General features: G+C 53.9%; 2 protein-coding genes and 1 long non-coding RNA gene across 3 annotated transcripts; 2 read left to right on the top strand and 1 right to left on the bottom strand.

The window, feature by feature from the left end:
* On the bottom strand, positions 1–10,102 carry ANAPC2 (anaphase promoting complex subunit 2). Its single transcript, XM_027649918.1, has 13 exons — positions 10,027–10,102; positions 8,672–9,294; positions 7,966–8,098; positions 5,732–5,906; positions 5,466–5,585; positions 4,869–4,986; positions 4,606–4,787; positions 4,308–4,449; positions 3,472–3,547; positions 2,691–2,894; positions 2,363–2,492; positions 1,814–2,049; positions 1–495 (listed from the first exon to the last, which is right to left on the bottom strand). The coding sequence occupies exons 1-13, from the start codon at positions 10,090–10,092 to the stop codon at positions 283–285; spliced, it is 2,418 nt and encodes an 805-aa protein (XP_027505719.1). The 5' UTR covers positions 10,093–10,102; the 3' UTR covers positions 1–282.
* A 28-nt stretch (positions 10,103–10,130) lies between these two features.
* On the top strand, positions 10,131–13,081 carry LOC113950271 (13 kDa deflagellation-inducible protein-like). Its single transcript, XM_027649922.1, is given in 4 exon segments — positions 10,131–10,182; positions 10,260–10,459; positions 12,860–12,911; positions 12,914–13,081. Coding segments are annotated over 4 exon segments (372 nt in total). The 3' UTR covers positions 12,982–13,081.
* Positions 10,877–12,581, top strand: LOC113950272. Its single transcript, XR_003528701.1, has 2 exons — positions 10,877–11,869; positions 11,957–12,581. It is a non-coding gene; the product is annotated as an uncharacterized LOC113950272 (long non-coding RNA).
* Positions 13,082–13,657: the final 576 nt, after the last annotated feature.

A 13,657-nucleotide genomic window follows, 5' to 3' on the forward strand; every position in this document is an offset into this window, starting at 1 on the left:
TTGAAAAAGAAGACTGCTGTTCTTTATTAACCAGTGAAGTGGGCCCAGGCACTGACATTCAGCAGGAAGGAATGTGGGGAGCAGGCCCAGAGGTTGTGGGGGGCACAGCCCAGGCTGCTGCTGTGGAAAACGACCCCCGTGTGGGGAAGAGGGCACAGCAAACCCTCAGAGCACAGAAACCCCCCAGCAGGACAACAAGAGCTGGTGACACTCTGGTGACACTCCAGAGTGGAGCACAGGCACAGGGCAGGGTGGTGAGGGGGCAGCAGGGACACTGCCAGTCTAGTTGCAGTTCTTGGGCAGGCGATAGACCCCTCCTGAGAAGATGAGCTGCTGGTCCCGGACCTTCTTCTGGAGGAAACCCTGCAGCTCCTGGATATCGATCTCGGTCACCACGGGGCCTGTCATCACAAACATCTTCAGCATGCTGTGAATCCTCTCCAGGGACAGGCTCTCCAGATTGGTCAGCATGGCCTGGATGTACGTCCAGAACAGCTGCAGAGGGACACGAGCAACAGTGAGTCACACTGACACCTCCACCATGAAGCAAATATCCCATATCCCAAAGGCAGGGCAGGGCTGTAGCTGGCAGGAAGTTCTGCCTTCAGCCATGAGTATGTGGTCTTTAAACAGGGAATATCCAAGAACAGCAGCTTGGATATCCAAAGACACAGAGCTAGAAAGTTGGACTAGATAATCCTGAAGGTTTCTTCCAATCTTGATGACTCTGTGATCCTGTAAAGCAGGATCTGACGTGCAGCACAAGCATGACCCTCCGTGGATGAACACCAGTATGACACCCCAGTGTTGCACAACACACAAAACATGATTCACAGGCAGGAAAGGCACTGGAAGTGTCCAGGAACCACAACACAGAGAAGGCAGAGATCCAGCTGTTAGTGCTGGGTAAGCCTTCTGGGCAGCCAGAAGTGCTGGGGTGTATCCAAACAAGTTATGACCATTTGCAAATATGAAATCATGTCTCAGATTTTTTCTTTTTTTAAACTGAAAAAAAGAGACCTAGAGATGTCCAAGTGGTTCCCTGACTCAGCAGCCAGACACTTGTCTGGAGGGAAGGCTGCAATCCAGCACCTGCACCAGTGAGCCTTAACCAAGGATGCCCACTTCAAAACCCAAACCCTCTTGGCTGGACTCAGCCACTTGCAGTGGAAAATGCAAATCCAAAGTGCAAATTGAATCCATCATCTTAAATCAGACTCCCCAAACCCAAACCTACAGGTTTTTTAACAGAATCCCAGAATCAACAAGGTTGGAAAAGACCTCTGAGATCATCAAGTCCAACCTGTGACCCAACCCCACCTTGTCACCCAGACCATGGCACTGATGCCACATCCAGGCTCTGCTCAAACACCTCCAGGGATGGGGACTCCACCCCCTCCCTGGGCAGCCCATTCCAAGGGCTGATCCCTCTCTCTGCAAACAACTTCTGCCCAATGTCCCACCTAAACCTGCCCTGGGGCAGCTCAAGGCTGTGCCCTCTTGTCCTGCTGCTGGTTCCTGGCAGCAGAGCCCGACCCCCCTCGGCTCCCCCCTCCTGTCAGGGAGTTGCAGAGAGTGAGAAGGTCTCCCCTGAGCCTCCTCCTGTCCAGGCTGAGCCCCTCCAGCTCCCTCAGCCTCTCCTCACAGCACTTGTGCTCCAACTTGGTGTCATCTGCAAATTTTCTATGGGTAGACTCGATCCCCTCATCCAGATCATCAATAAAGATATCAAACAGGACTGAATAAAGATATCAAACAGGACTTTGCATCATCCCATCAGCTCCACAAGCAGCCGAGACACAGGGCCAGGTACCTGCAGCTCCTCCTCCTTCTGGTCGGCCTGTGAGGCCATGGCAGAGTCCCCCTCCTCGTCACTGTCGATCAGAACAACCTTCTCCACCTGGTCCTTCTGCTCCTCCTCGATCACAGTGAAGGTGCCCTCAGGCTCTTCCCTCAGGACACCCTGCTGCAGCCACAGCGTCATCTTGCGCTTCAGCGACGTCACGGGCACCTTGAGCACCTCACTCAGCTCTGTCAGCGTCCAGGTGCCTGCAGAGACCAGAGAGATCAGAGAGGAGAAGAGAACAGGACACCTGCCCACGCTCCAGCATGCCAGGACTGGGTCAGAGGCTGGGGAGGCACTGGCAGGAACAAGCAGCTGTGTGCAGCCACTGCCCAAAGCAGAAGGGTGAGGAGCTGCAGCCCTGATGGGTGATGGAGACCTGGCTGAGCCCTGGGCTAGATCCAAGCCCATGGACCAAGTCTGGGTCCTGCTGCCAGGGCTCTCAGAGCCTTCAGCCACCCGAGGAACGTGGCCTTCCCACCCATGGAAGCACACAGACAGGGGTGGCACAGCACTCACTCCTGGTCTGGAAGTGCAGAATGATGGCGGCGTGAACGGGAGAGACGGAGAGGGACAGGGTGCGATCAGCCAGCTCCACATCCAGGCTCACCAGCCCCAGGTGGTACTTCCAGTTCAGGGTCCTCATGGCCTGGAAAAGGGGGAAGCAGCCACTCACAGCAGATCTCCCAGGAGGAACCACTAAGTGCTGGGTTACTGTGAATGTCACTGTAAAGGCGTGGGCAAACTAACAGCTACAGTCTAGAGAATGGCAAAGGGCACTTTGCCAAAACCACACTATGTAACAAAATCTGACCAGCTTTTTAAAGGAGGGTTAAGGTGGCCTCACCTTTAACTTCTCATACTTCTTGGAATAGGCTTCCATGGCTTCCTTGATCTGCTCTGGAAGTTCCAGCTTCTCCTCTTTCAGCGGTGGCCAGAACTCACTGGACAGGATAACGGCGACGAGGCTGAACGGGGGCCTCTCCTCCTCCGGGAGCTTCTCCTCCTCATCCCGAATGTTGGCATTGATGCGCCGCGAGTCAGCCATGTCCTGGAACAGCCAGAGGAACCTGAGGTGGCTCCTTCTCTTCCAAGTCATTGCTAATCCTTAGTGAAGAAGCTTAAACAAGGGGAATAGTGTTGTGCCCAAATGACAATGGGGAAACTGGAAAGGACACGATCACGTGTGTCTACCAGAAAGACTATGAGGCTACACACTCAGAAACATTTGAGAGAGGGCTCACAACTCCTCACAAGCCTTCACTGGAGTTCCTCCAGGCCTGTGTTCTTCCTATAGTGCTCCAAGGGAATCAAACTCCAGAGTCCCAACCCCAGAGGAGCTGGAAGAGCCCAGCTCTTCAATGCCAGGATACTCTACTGTGGGAAGGGCAGAAGAGACAACAGCACCAGAGCAACCATTGCCCAGAGTTGACAATCCAACCCACAGAGCTTAAAAACCAGATATGATTTCAAAGCACTTCTGCCTGTCACAAATGAGCCCCCTCACTGGCTTTCTGGGGCCCCTACTTTCCTAAAAGACTCTTTTTGTGACACTCCTCAAGTCCCTCCTCTTCCCCAATGGGCTCAAACACCCTGGACTTGAATTTAAAAATAAAAAAGGAAGTTACTTTTAACATGACTTCACAAAAGTGCATCTGTGCTTCACCAAACCGCAGCTTCAGCAGCTCCACGTTGCGAATTTCCCTGGCAAGAGACACAACGGGTCAGACACGGGTCCCTGGGATGGACAAGCCTGGCTTGGCCTCCACCCCTTGCCAGACAGCCAAAAAAAGGGGGTCCTGGCACAAGGGTGCTCGTTCCTAGGAAGCCTTGCAAGGCACATTATGGGACCAGGATGGCTCCCAGGACCCAAGTGAGGAAAGGCACCTCTTCTAAGCCAGCAGCTTTTTGAAGACCGAATCCCAGAATGGTTCAGGATGGAAGGTCACCCAGTCTGACCTTGCTGCTCAAGCAGGGTCACCTGGAGCAGTCACTCAGGACTGTGTCCAGATGGATTTGGAATATCTGCAGGGAAGGAGACCCCACACACTCTCTGTGCAGCCTGTTCCAGTGCTCAGTCACCTCACAGTAAAGAAGTTCTTGCTCATGTTCGGGTGGAACTCCCTGTGTTTCAGAAACACAGACCTTCCTATCCCTTCCATTTGGGAGGGCCACCACAACATGTGGGATGGAGCTAAGAGGGTGTGTGTGCCTCCAATTTCCTACACACTGCTGCATTAGCACAAGCCAAGGGCAGGACTGGGCAGGAAGCAGCCCGAGAAGAGTCGAGCACATGGAATTCTAGACACAGAGCTGCAGAAGAAATGGCCAAAGACATTCCTGGCTCCACAAACAGCCATTGACAGGACTGAGGTCTGAAGGTGTTATCCTTTGGACAGCACAGAGAAGAAAACCCAGGTGATTTTTCCATGAGAAACCCTGGGGCTGGGCAGTGAGGCCTCACCTCTCAGCACTGTAGTTGAACTGATGCAGCAGCCGGTCGGCCAGAAGCGTGCGGTACTCGTTGATGAACAGGTCCTTGCTGCCATAGATGCTCACCAGCAGGCTGATGATGTCTGAGGAACGACGCTTGGAGCTCGATTTTCCTATTGGAATCCAGCAGACAACAGTGGGAGATTAACAGAGACCTGCCCCAGCCCAGCAGAGGGGCTGGGAGGCCCAGCAAAGGAGGCCCAGCAAACAAGCTGGCCCTCTGAATTCAGCCCCCCAGGCTGCCAGGACTCCTGAGCTTGGCATCACACCTGGATCTGCATCAACCGGGTCAGGAACCCAGTCCCCTGGCTCTGAGATGTCATCATCACTCTCCTGGCCGTTCTCCAGGGTCACTGGGTCAGCTTTGGAGAGCTCGTTTGCCAGGTCACCGGAGCCCTCAGCGTCCCCGGTGAGACCGGCCACGATCTGCCGCACCGTGTCATCCCGAGTCCTGCCAAGGGCAAGAGACACGGAGCAAGTGAAGGGGGGGGAGGGAACAGGGATGTGTCAGACTGCCCAGCACACCTCTTACCTCAGATACTTCCTGATGGGCTCACAGGCAACCTCCAGGATAACCATGGAAGGATCCAGCTCCCGCAAGGCCTTGATGGCCGAGATATAGAGAGTGATGATGTCGGATGTGTTCACTCCTAGAGAGGAGAGCAGAGGGAGTCAGAGCCCTGAAGCACAGACTAAGGGCTTGGATGGTCCAAACCCTCTGTTTGACCCATGGTGTCAGAGGAGAAAGCATTCCTGCCCTGCTGCCCCAGGCAACAGGAGAGATCTGAGAATGTCTGAGAAAACAGATCCAACCATGAATGGAGCTCAGAGCTGAGCCCTGACACGGTGTCAGGAGCTCAGACCACACACAGCAAAGAAGCCTTTGCCCACCTGGACCAAAGTTAAACTTCTAGCTCAGCTCCTGACCCTCCTGTAAAACTGAGGCCAAAAGGGGCTGGGATACAACGAGCTGCTGCTGCCCATGCCCACTGGAACACGGAGAGTGTGCCATGGGCACAGCAACTGCCTCTCGCTCACCAAACAGGAAACCAGACTGGCTCCCAGCAGATCCCTGCTCATGCCCATGCTCCCCACAGTGTCAGGACACAGGCAGGGATGTCAAACCCACCAGGATGCAGAAGTCGCATTTCCAGAGCACTTTTCAGGGAGCTGAGCAGCTGCTGCCTCTGGTTAGTCCTTTCCAGGCAGAACTTGAGGTCCTCCACAGCCGGTTTCGACTCCGGGAAATCTGCAAAGCCAGCAGTGAGCAGGAGCAGGGCCACGCTCCGAGGGGAGGCACGAGGAGGCAGCGTGGCCCCTCAAGGGGTGCAGACAACTCTATCATCCACCCAAACCCAGCCCAAGGGTGAATGAGCACTGGCTGGGCCACCCTACCTCGGATGATGCTGAAGAGCTCCTCGATGCGCATGCTGGCGTAGATGCGGTAGAAGAACCTCTGGACGTGGCACCTCCAGCGTTTCAGGGTGCTGCTGGCTTCTGGGGAGGAGCGTGCCAAGGGCCCATCCTGCAGGAACACCCTGCTGAGCCAGCCAATCACCTTCTCAATCCACTGCACGAGGAGAGGGAGACACACGTGTGAACACATGTCCCACACTTAACCCACCCGAGGCAGCCAACAGAGCCAGCAGGAACAAGGACAGCATCACCCTCAGCTGCTCTCCAAATCTATCCCAGCCTGGGTTAGAGCTGGAGAAAGCCCAGCTGAAATAACTGGGACTTCAACTAAAGATCCAGGATATGGACTGTGCAGGTGTGTGTGAGAAGATAAGGGGTGACTGAGGACTGTGCACAGGCTCTAGGCTCCAAAAAGGACAGGGTATATTCCAAAACTTGCAGACTGTTCCATTCTTGCAGAATTCCACTCCATTCTATATTTGCAGAACTATCCCATTCATGAGAAATTTATCAAGTTGCCCATCACACCACCCTTGGCCCAAAATTTTGATGGTTCCTGAAATCAATGAAAAGCAAACAAGCCATCCCAAGGGCTCACAGACACCCAGCCAAACTCAGGCACTTGAAACCTCAAATACCAGCCTAGTCACTCAATAATAAAATAAAAACCTGAACAGAAAGCATCAGGAGGTTATCTTTTTATATTTAAGGTTTAATTTTCCACGGAGAAATGTGTAATTGTCAAATTTCAAAGGTGTTCAACTACAATACCCAGAAATGTGTTTTTTTCCCATCATGGTGGCAAATATATAAGCAGATTCTGACAGCCTGAAAGAAAAATGCTAAGCCAAGGTCTGTTTTGCTGGTGCTCATTTTTAATTATCTACTCAACTGAGGAAACACTGAAGGAATGCACAAGTTCTGCCAATGACAAGGCAGGATGAACCTGAGAACTGCCAACACCTGGGCATCGACCTGGGCACAACTGTGGAGAAGCTGATAAAGAATTCTCCTAAAGGACAAAAGGATGGGACTATAACTGAAAAAAACAATTGCTATCAAACCAATCCATTCTTCCCCATGGTTTATCTTCTCCAAGTGCTCCTGTTACAGCCTGATTGCAAACTGACACTCCGGGCAGCTGCTGCTGGTGTCTGCAGAGGGGTTTTGCCCTCAGCACCTGTACTTTCAGAGCAACCTGTGTCTCAGACTTCTCCTATTTTTACCTTTAGATTGCCAGGCTCGTGCTTTCTTTTATTCTTAAAATTGTCTCTTCCTAATTCTGACATGCTCCAATATTCTGTGGCCAAACACACTGGCCCTTCCAAAGAGGTGGGAGCAAGGGGACCTTCTGCAATGTCTGATGAGCAGAATGCAGTTGCATTTTGTCTGATGCCCTTAAAATATCCTTAAACAATCTCCAGCTCATCCAGAAGTATTTCATACGAGGTGCAGTAAAGAAAGTGTTGCAGAGCTACTAAAGGGAAGTAAACACAAAATGACTCCTGATGTTTGCAGGCAACAAAAACAGTGGGCCTGGCAAACAGTGAGGGAACCAGGGCAACCACCATGGTCTGGCCTGTATGGCAACCTGGCTGCACACCTTGTTCTCTGACACAGGCAAAGGCAAGGTCATGACTGAGGGACACAGAGCACAGGACTGTGTCCTGGAAGAGCCATAACCCAGAGAATTTTATTTTAAGGTCATAGTGGTAAACAGCCTCACGAAAATTTGGTTACAGCAAAGCAACTGGGCAGTTGCAAAGAAAGATTTTAATTCTGCTTGTGGCCACTGGTGAGATCAATACCAGAGTATCCTCTCCCATCCTCGCTTCTTATTTTACAGGGGAACGGTGAAGGGAACAGAAAACAGCCACACAAATTCTAGTTGTGGGTTCACCTACACAGAGGGAGGGTCCTCTGCAGGCCAGGTGGTACTTGTGGATTTTGTAAACTGGAACCACAGAAATTCCCTTGTTACTGTGGACAAGGTAAAATACAACTGTCCACTGTGCACAGGTCAGAGCAAACCTCTCCCTCCAGCAGCAATCAGAATGGAGAGTTTAAACCACCTTTCCTGCCTGGGAAGGTGGAAGTCACAGCCCTGGACCAGGTGTTTTCAGGTGGAATCTGCTTTAAGCCTGAGCTGCTGAACCAACAGCAGCTGCACATCTCCAAAGGAAGGGCCCTTGCTGCCCACAGCCCTGCCTCACCTCCTGGAACTCATTGAGGAAGGAGTGCTCGTACTCCCCCCGGCACCGCTGCTCCATCCTCTCCTCGATCATCCTGTGCAGGATGGTGGTGACAGCATCAGCACTCACCCTCTCCAGCAAATTCAGCCGGCGCCTACGGACACAGAGGGACCCATCAGGAGCGTGTGAGAGCAAAGGTACAAGCAAATGAAGAAAATCTAAAACCTGAGGGCACCTTCCCCCCTGTACACTCCTCAGGTGAGGCCTCAGTTCACATGCTCTGATAGCTCACAGAGATGCACTGAATATGTAACACATGACACTACTGCTGTCCAAACGTCCTTACAAACATTTTTCTCTAGCCATCAAAAGCTTTTTAGAAGAGTTTCATAGAGGTTGGGGTAGAAAGGGACCTTAAAGATCATCTAGTACAACCCCCTGTTGTACAGGGACACCTTCCACCAGTTTGTTTCTTTGTGGTCAGAGGGCCTCAGAGCAAGAGCAAAATATTCTCATATCCAGGGAGAGGAACCTTCTGTCTAAAGATCTGCTCTAGTTCAATCACCAATTGGAAACCAGCTGTGTTAGGTTCTCTACCCAGTACCATGACACAGCTTGACCTCACACACAACTCCTCAGGTTCTCAGGGATCAGTAAACCTGCTGCTGCTCCCCATCCAGACCCTCCCTTGTTCCCAGTGACAGCCACCACCCCGTGACATACTTACAGGATGTCATTGAGCTGCTGAAACTGCTCCATGGCTTCGGGGCACCAGCACTGCTCCCTCTTGCTGCTGCAGCCTGGGCACAGCGAGCCCTCTCCCCCACCCTCCTCCGTGTCGCTCTCCTGCTCGGTCTCACTCATGCTGCTCTCACACTCGGTCGTTCCATCCTCTCCCTTCTTCCACTGCCGCATGTAGATCCTGAAAGTGCGGCTGTAGAACTGCTGGATCATTTCCTGGAAGGATTTGGTGGTGGTGAAGAAGAGGATAGCCTTGAACATGGTGTACACCTTCTCTCGCAGCGTCTGAGCGCCCGTGCCCAGGAGCAGGCCCGCCTTGGTCCACTCCTCCAGGAGCTCCAGGCTGTTCAGGTAGGGCTCCAGGCGGCTCTTGAGCCGACTGAAGGCGTCCAGGAGGAGCGCGGCGCACTGGGGCTCCTCGGCCGCGTTCTCGTACTGGATGACGCACTTCCAGAACTCAGGGCCGATATTTGCCTGCAGGTCTGTCTGCAGCACCTCCATGAACCACTCCTCCACCACCGAGTGCAGGTCATAGCACTGCAGCACGTCCAGGGCTGCCCGGAGCTCCGCATCCTGCAGCGGCCCCGCAGCCTCGGGCCTCGGGGCTGCCTGGAAAGGAAAGGGCAGGGGGAACACTGAGTTCAGCATTTGATGGAACACACACACACACGGACTCTACTGCCAAACAGCACCTGGTGGATGCCTGACAGGGTCTCAGCCCACTGCTGGAAGCCCAGCGCCCACCTCCCAGGGTTCACACCCGCACACATCCATCCATCATCCATCCATCCATCACTGTCCCTGCTGGTGGCTGCTGCAGGACACACATCCTGGAGGGAATGCTGCGTGACACCCTTGGGTGCCTGAAAACGCCACACTGTGGGGCAAAAACCTTCTGCACGGCCAGGTACTGGGGTAAAACCTTTCCTCACGGCCAAGCTCTGGGGCAAAACCCTTCCTTGGCCAATGCCAGCTCCCTCGGGGAGCGAGCGGAGCAGACCAGCAGCTCGGCCCGGGGAAGCTGCGCCCCTTTGGGCACATCCCTCTCCTGGCTGGGGTGATGGGGAGAGGGGCCGGCTGGACCCCGACAGCCCCCGGGAGACACCACCCGCACACCCCCAGGCGCCCCTTCCCCTCTCCCCCCGCAGAACCCCGGCGGCTCGGGCCGTTCCTCCCTCAGCCCCGGCGGCTCGGGCCGTTCCTCCCTCAGCCCCGGCGGCTCCGCCCGCACCGCGGGCCCGGGGGCGGAGGGGCCCGGCCGGGGAGGGGCCGAGGCCGGAGCCCTCCGGGTGGGTGCCGAGGGAGCTCAGGGCCCCCTGAGGGCCCCCCGGTCCCCCTCACCAGCCCCAGGGCGGCGGGCGGCACCAGCGCGGTGCTGAGCGTGTGCCAGGCGGCCGAGAGCTCCATGCGGGCCGGGCCGGGCCGCAGGAAGGGGCGGAGCGGCGATGAGCGGGGCCGGGGCCGCGCTGCGGGGGCAGCGCCGGGCGCTGCGGGAGGGTGAGCGGGGCCGGGGCCGGGCGGGGCAGGGCCGGGGGCCGGGCCGGGCCCGTGTGACGGTCGGTGCCGCCCCGCAGGGCTGTCGGAGCTCCGCGCCCGGCGGGACGAGCTGAGCGGGCGGATCCGGGCGGAGGAGGCGGAGCGGGCCCGGCTGCAGGCGCGGATGGCGGCGCTGGCCCGGCGCTTGGCCGACACCAGCGAGAGCCTGGCGGGGCTCCGGGCAGCCCGCGCCAACATCGACCGAACCATCGCCGAGACCGAGGCGGCCTCCGGGCAGGTACGGAGGGGCTGCACGGCGGGGTGTGCCGGGGCCGGGCAGAGACCCCGCTGCGGGGGAACATCCTCCTGAGAAGCGGAGGGAAGGCACCGATCTCTGCTCTCTGCAACCCGAGGCGATCGTGGAATCCAGAATCGCAGAATATGCCGAGCTGTAGGGGACCCACAGGGATCATCCAGTCCAACCCCTGGCCCTGCACAGACACCCCAACAATCCCACCCTGTCCCTCAGGGCATTGTCCAAACCCTCCTGGAGCTCTGGCAGCCTTGGGGCTGTGCCCACTGCCCTGGGGAGCCTGGTCAGTGCCAACCACCCTCTGGGGGAAGAGCCTTCTCCTGAGATCCAACCTAATGTGTCAGGGGAGGTTTAGGCCCCAAGGCTGCCAGAGCTCAATGAGCATTGGGACAGCACTCTTGAGGGACAGCGTGGGATTGTTGGGGTGTCTGTGCAGGGCCAGGACTCGATGGTCCCTGTGGATCCCTTCCAGCTCAGGGTGTTCCATGATCCTGTGAAGTCAGGAGCTGGTTTTGTCTGAAGGTCTGTCTGCAGCACCTTCAGTCTGTCTGAAACAACTGCCCTGGCTGCTGCCTGGGACATGGTTCCAGCTCCAGCACACACACCCTGGTCATGGGGGGGGGGGGTTGAGTTGGATTGGGATTAGTTTTGGTGTTGTTTTTGGGCAAAGCTTATTGTCCTAACACATCACAGTGGTCCTTGAAACAGACCCCTAAAAGCAACCCTCTCACAGTCATCGTTTGGGGAAAAGGAGGAAACCAGAGACAGGACACTGACCCAGAAGCCTATGAATTCATGCAGGTAACAACAGTGCTGATAGAGCTGTTGCCCTGACACTCTTCCTGCCCAACATTTAGTGTAGTTTCTTTCATCTTTAATAGAATAATGTCATTAAGAGTCAAAATGTTGGGGCAGTAGAAGGTGGGAAGGAGCAAACAGTGTGAGGACTGGTGCTGTCATTTCAGCTCCTGGGACAGCTCTGCCCTTTCACTGTTTGTGGACTTGTAAACTGCCAGGCAGGGATTGCCTGATCCCACATACAGGATCAGAGCTGGAGTCGCTTCTGCATTACACACCCACCAGCTTTTTATTTTTAAAAAAGGATCTTCCCAGACTACTTGCAGATAAGTAGCAATTTTCCTTCTGTTGGTGACAGGGCAGTCTGGGCCAGAAGGAAACCCCTGTTAGCTGCTGTCTTCTCCCATTTGCTTTTTGAACATTATCAACTACTCTGTGTCAGCTCCTCTTCCTCTCCCAAAGTCAGTACTTTTCCATGACAGTTATTTTTCAGGTGAGGCTGGAGCTGTTTCCTCAGCCTGCTTCAAGACCTGATGGTTTGAAGTGAAGGGGGAAACTCACATAAAAAATTAACAGCTTAAAAATTGCATTGTAAAGGTACACAAACAGCCCCTTTGAAAAGAAACCTTACCTGAGATCCCAGTCACACCCCCAGCCTACAAATGAATTCCTGTTTATTGAAAGGAACTCCCAGGAGGTATAAAGAGGTGGTGAGGAGGAGATGCAGGTGTCCTACAAACAGAAACCAGTAACAGAGTTCCTGTCCTGGGGATGTACAGCACTGGTTTGTGATCACTCCTTGCTTTCCCCAGTCCCCACAGGACTCCACCTTCCTCCAGGATGGCAAGACCCCACCAGCACCTCGTCCTGCTGGGCACTTCCCTTTGGCTCCTCTCTGACCACTTAGTGATTTCCACAAGCTCACAGAACATAAAATGATCTTTGGGATCCCAGCTATCACATTCTGTTACAATTGTCCACCATGTTAAAATTTTACACTGGTGAGATGGACAGGCAGCCAGGTCTCCTAAACCTCTTGTGGCCTAGAGCACAGTAAGCAGGGATGTTAGATTATGTGCACTGTAAGCTAAAAATAGGAGAAAATTAATAAAAGATTTACTCTGACTTAAGGTCACTGTGGAGTTGAGTTCTGGCTTGAAGCCAGAAGCCCAAAATGTGCAGTTTTAACAGCAGAACAGAGTTGAAACCTGAACACAATACTGATTTAAAAAGCCCAGGGATCAACATCTCCCTTAACGAAACCCAACCAACCAACCCCAAAAAAAACCAAACCAACCAAAAAAAACCCCAAAAGTTCAACCCAGTCTGCTTTGGGAAGTTCTCTGCCTTGTGCTCCAAGGCAGATAAATTGCTTAAGGTGTTTTGTATTCAGAATATGGGCACAAACCAGAGAAATTCCCCCACAGACATTCTTGCAGGAACGTTAGAGGATGATACATCCCCAGGAATTAGGGACTGTAGGGGCTGGAGAACTCCTCTTGCTGCAAGGCAGGTCAGCTGAACTTGAAGGGAACTCATAAGAGAAACAGTTTATGTAAAAATAAGCTATTTTTATTTCTTTCCCAGGTACTGGACAATTCTCAGACATTGCTAGATATCCTGAAGGGAGAAAGTGGGAATGATGTAAAGCCAGTGAGCCACAAAGCAGTTCATTAGGACAACAAGCACATCAACAAAAGCGTTCCTAAACTTGATTTTCAGCCTGGGAAGTCCTGCTGGTCTGGGACAGCTGCTGTTCTGGTACAAGGACACCACATTTAATAAAAGCCTTTGTTTTGCAGAAGTAAATTTTCCTTTCAGACGTGCTTTGGTATTAGTTAGAGATCCACTAAAGTTGATCCTCAAGTGTTAGAGATGAGGGTAGGCATGTACAAAAAAAATACCCTTTATTTTGAGCACAGTGATCCTGAAGCTGCTTCTGCCCTCAGAACAGCACTCACCTTGCCCTGCCAGGAGTGAGCTCAGGGTACCTGGCACTGACAGGGATCAGAGCAGAGCTGGGGAGCACAAAGGCAGTGCTGGGTGAGGTGTGAATCAGGGGCAGGGTAGAGCAGGAGAGCTGGAGGAAGGAGCAGAGGAGCCAGCAGCACACAGGGCAGCACGTGCTGCATCCCCCAGCTCCTGAGCCTGTCCTGCCCACGGGGCTGCAGGCACTGAGTCAACTCAGGGTACAGCACAACGAGTACCAGAGCAGTGTTTCAGCTGCCTGAGGTCAGGGGAACAAGCTGCAGGATATTGTTGGCTTTAGCATTCCTCATTGATCCATAGCAGAATGAAGTCAGGACTAATTCAGACACCTTGTCCCTAACTTGAGCTGAAAGCAGCTTTTGCCTTACCACCTGCAGTTTTGCTAAGCTGTGACTC

The sequence above is a fragment of the Corapipo altera genome, unplaced genomic scaffold, assembly GCF_003945725.1.
Source record: "Corapipo altera isolate COAL_440 unplaced genomic scaffold, ASM394572v1 268, whole genome shotgun sequence".
NCBI lineage: Eukaryota > Metazoa > Chordata > Aves > Passeriformes > Pipridae > Corapipo > Corapipo altera.

Coding starts and splice junctions, on each gene's coding strand:
- ANAPC2 (XM_027649918.1), bottom strand. CDS start 10,092: ATGGAGCTCTCGGCCGCCTGGCACACGCTCAGCACCGCGCTGGTGCCG. Junction 5,907..7,965: donor TCCTCAATGAGTTCCAGGAG/GTGAGGCAGGGC, acceptor CTCCTCGTGCAG/TGGATTGAGAAGGTGATTGG. Junction 496..1,813: donor AGAAGGAGGAGGAGCTGCAG/GTACCTGGCCCT, acceptor GTCCCTCTGCAG/CTGTTCTGGACGTACATCCA.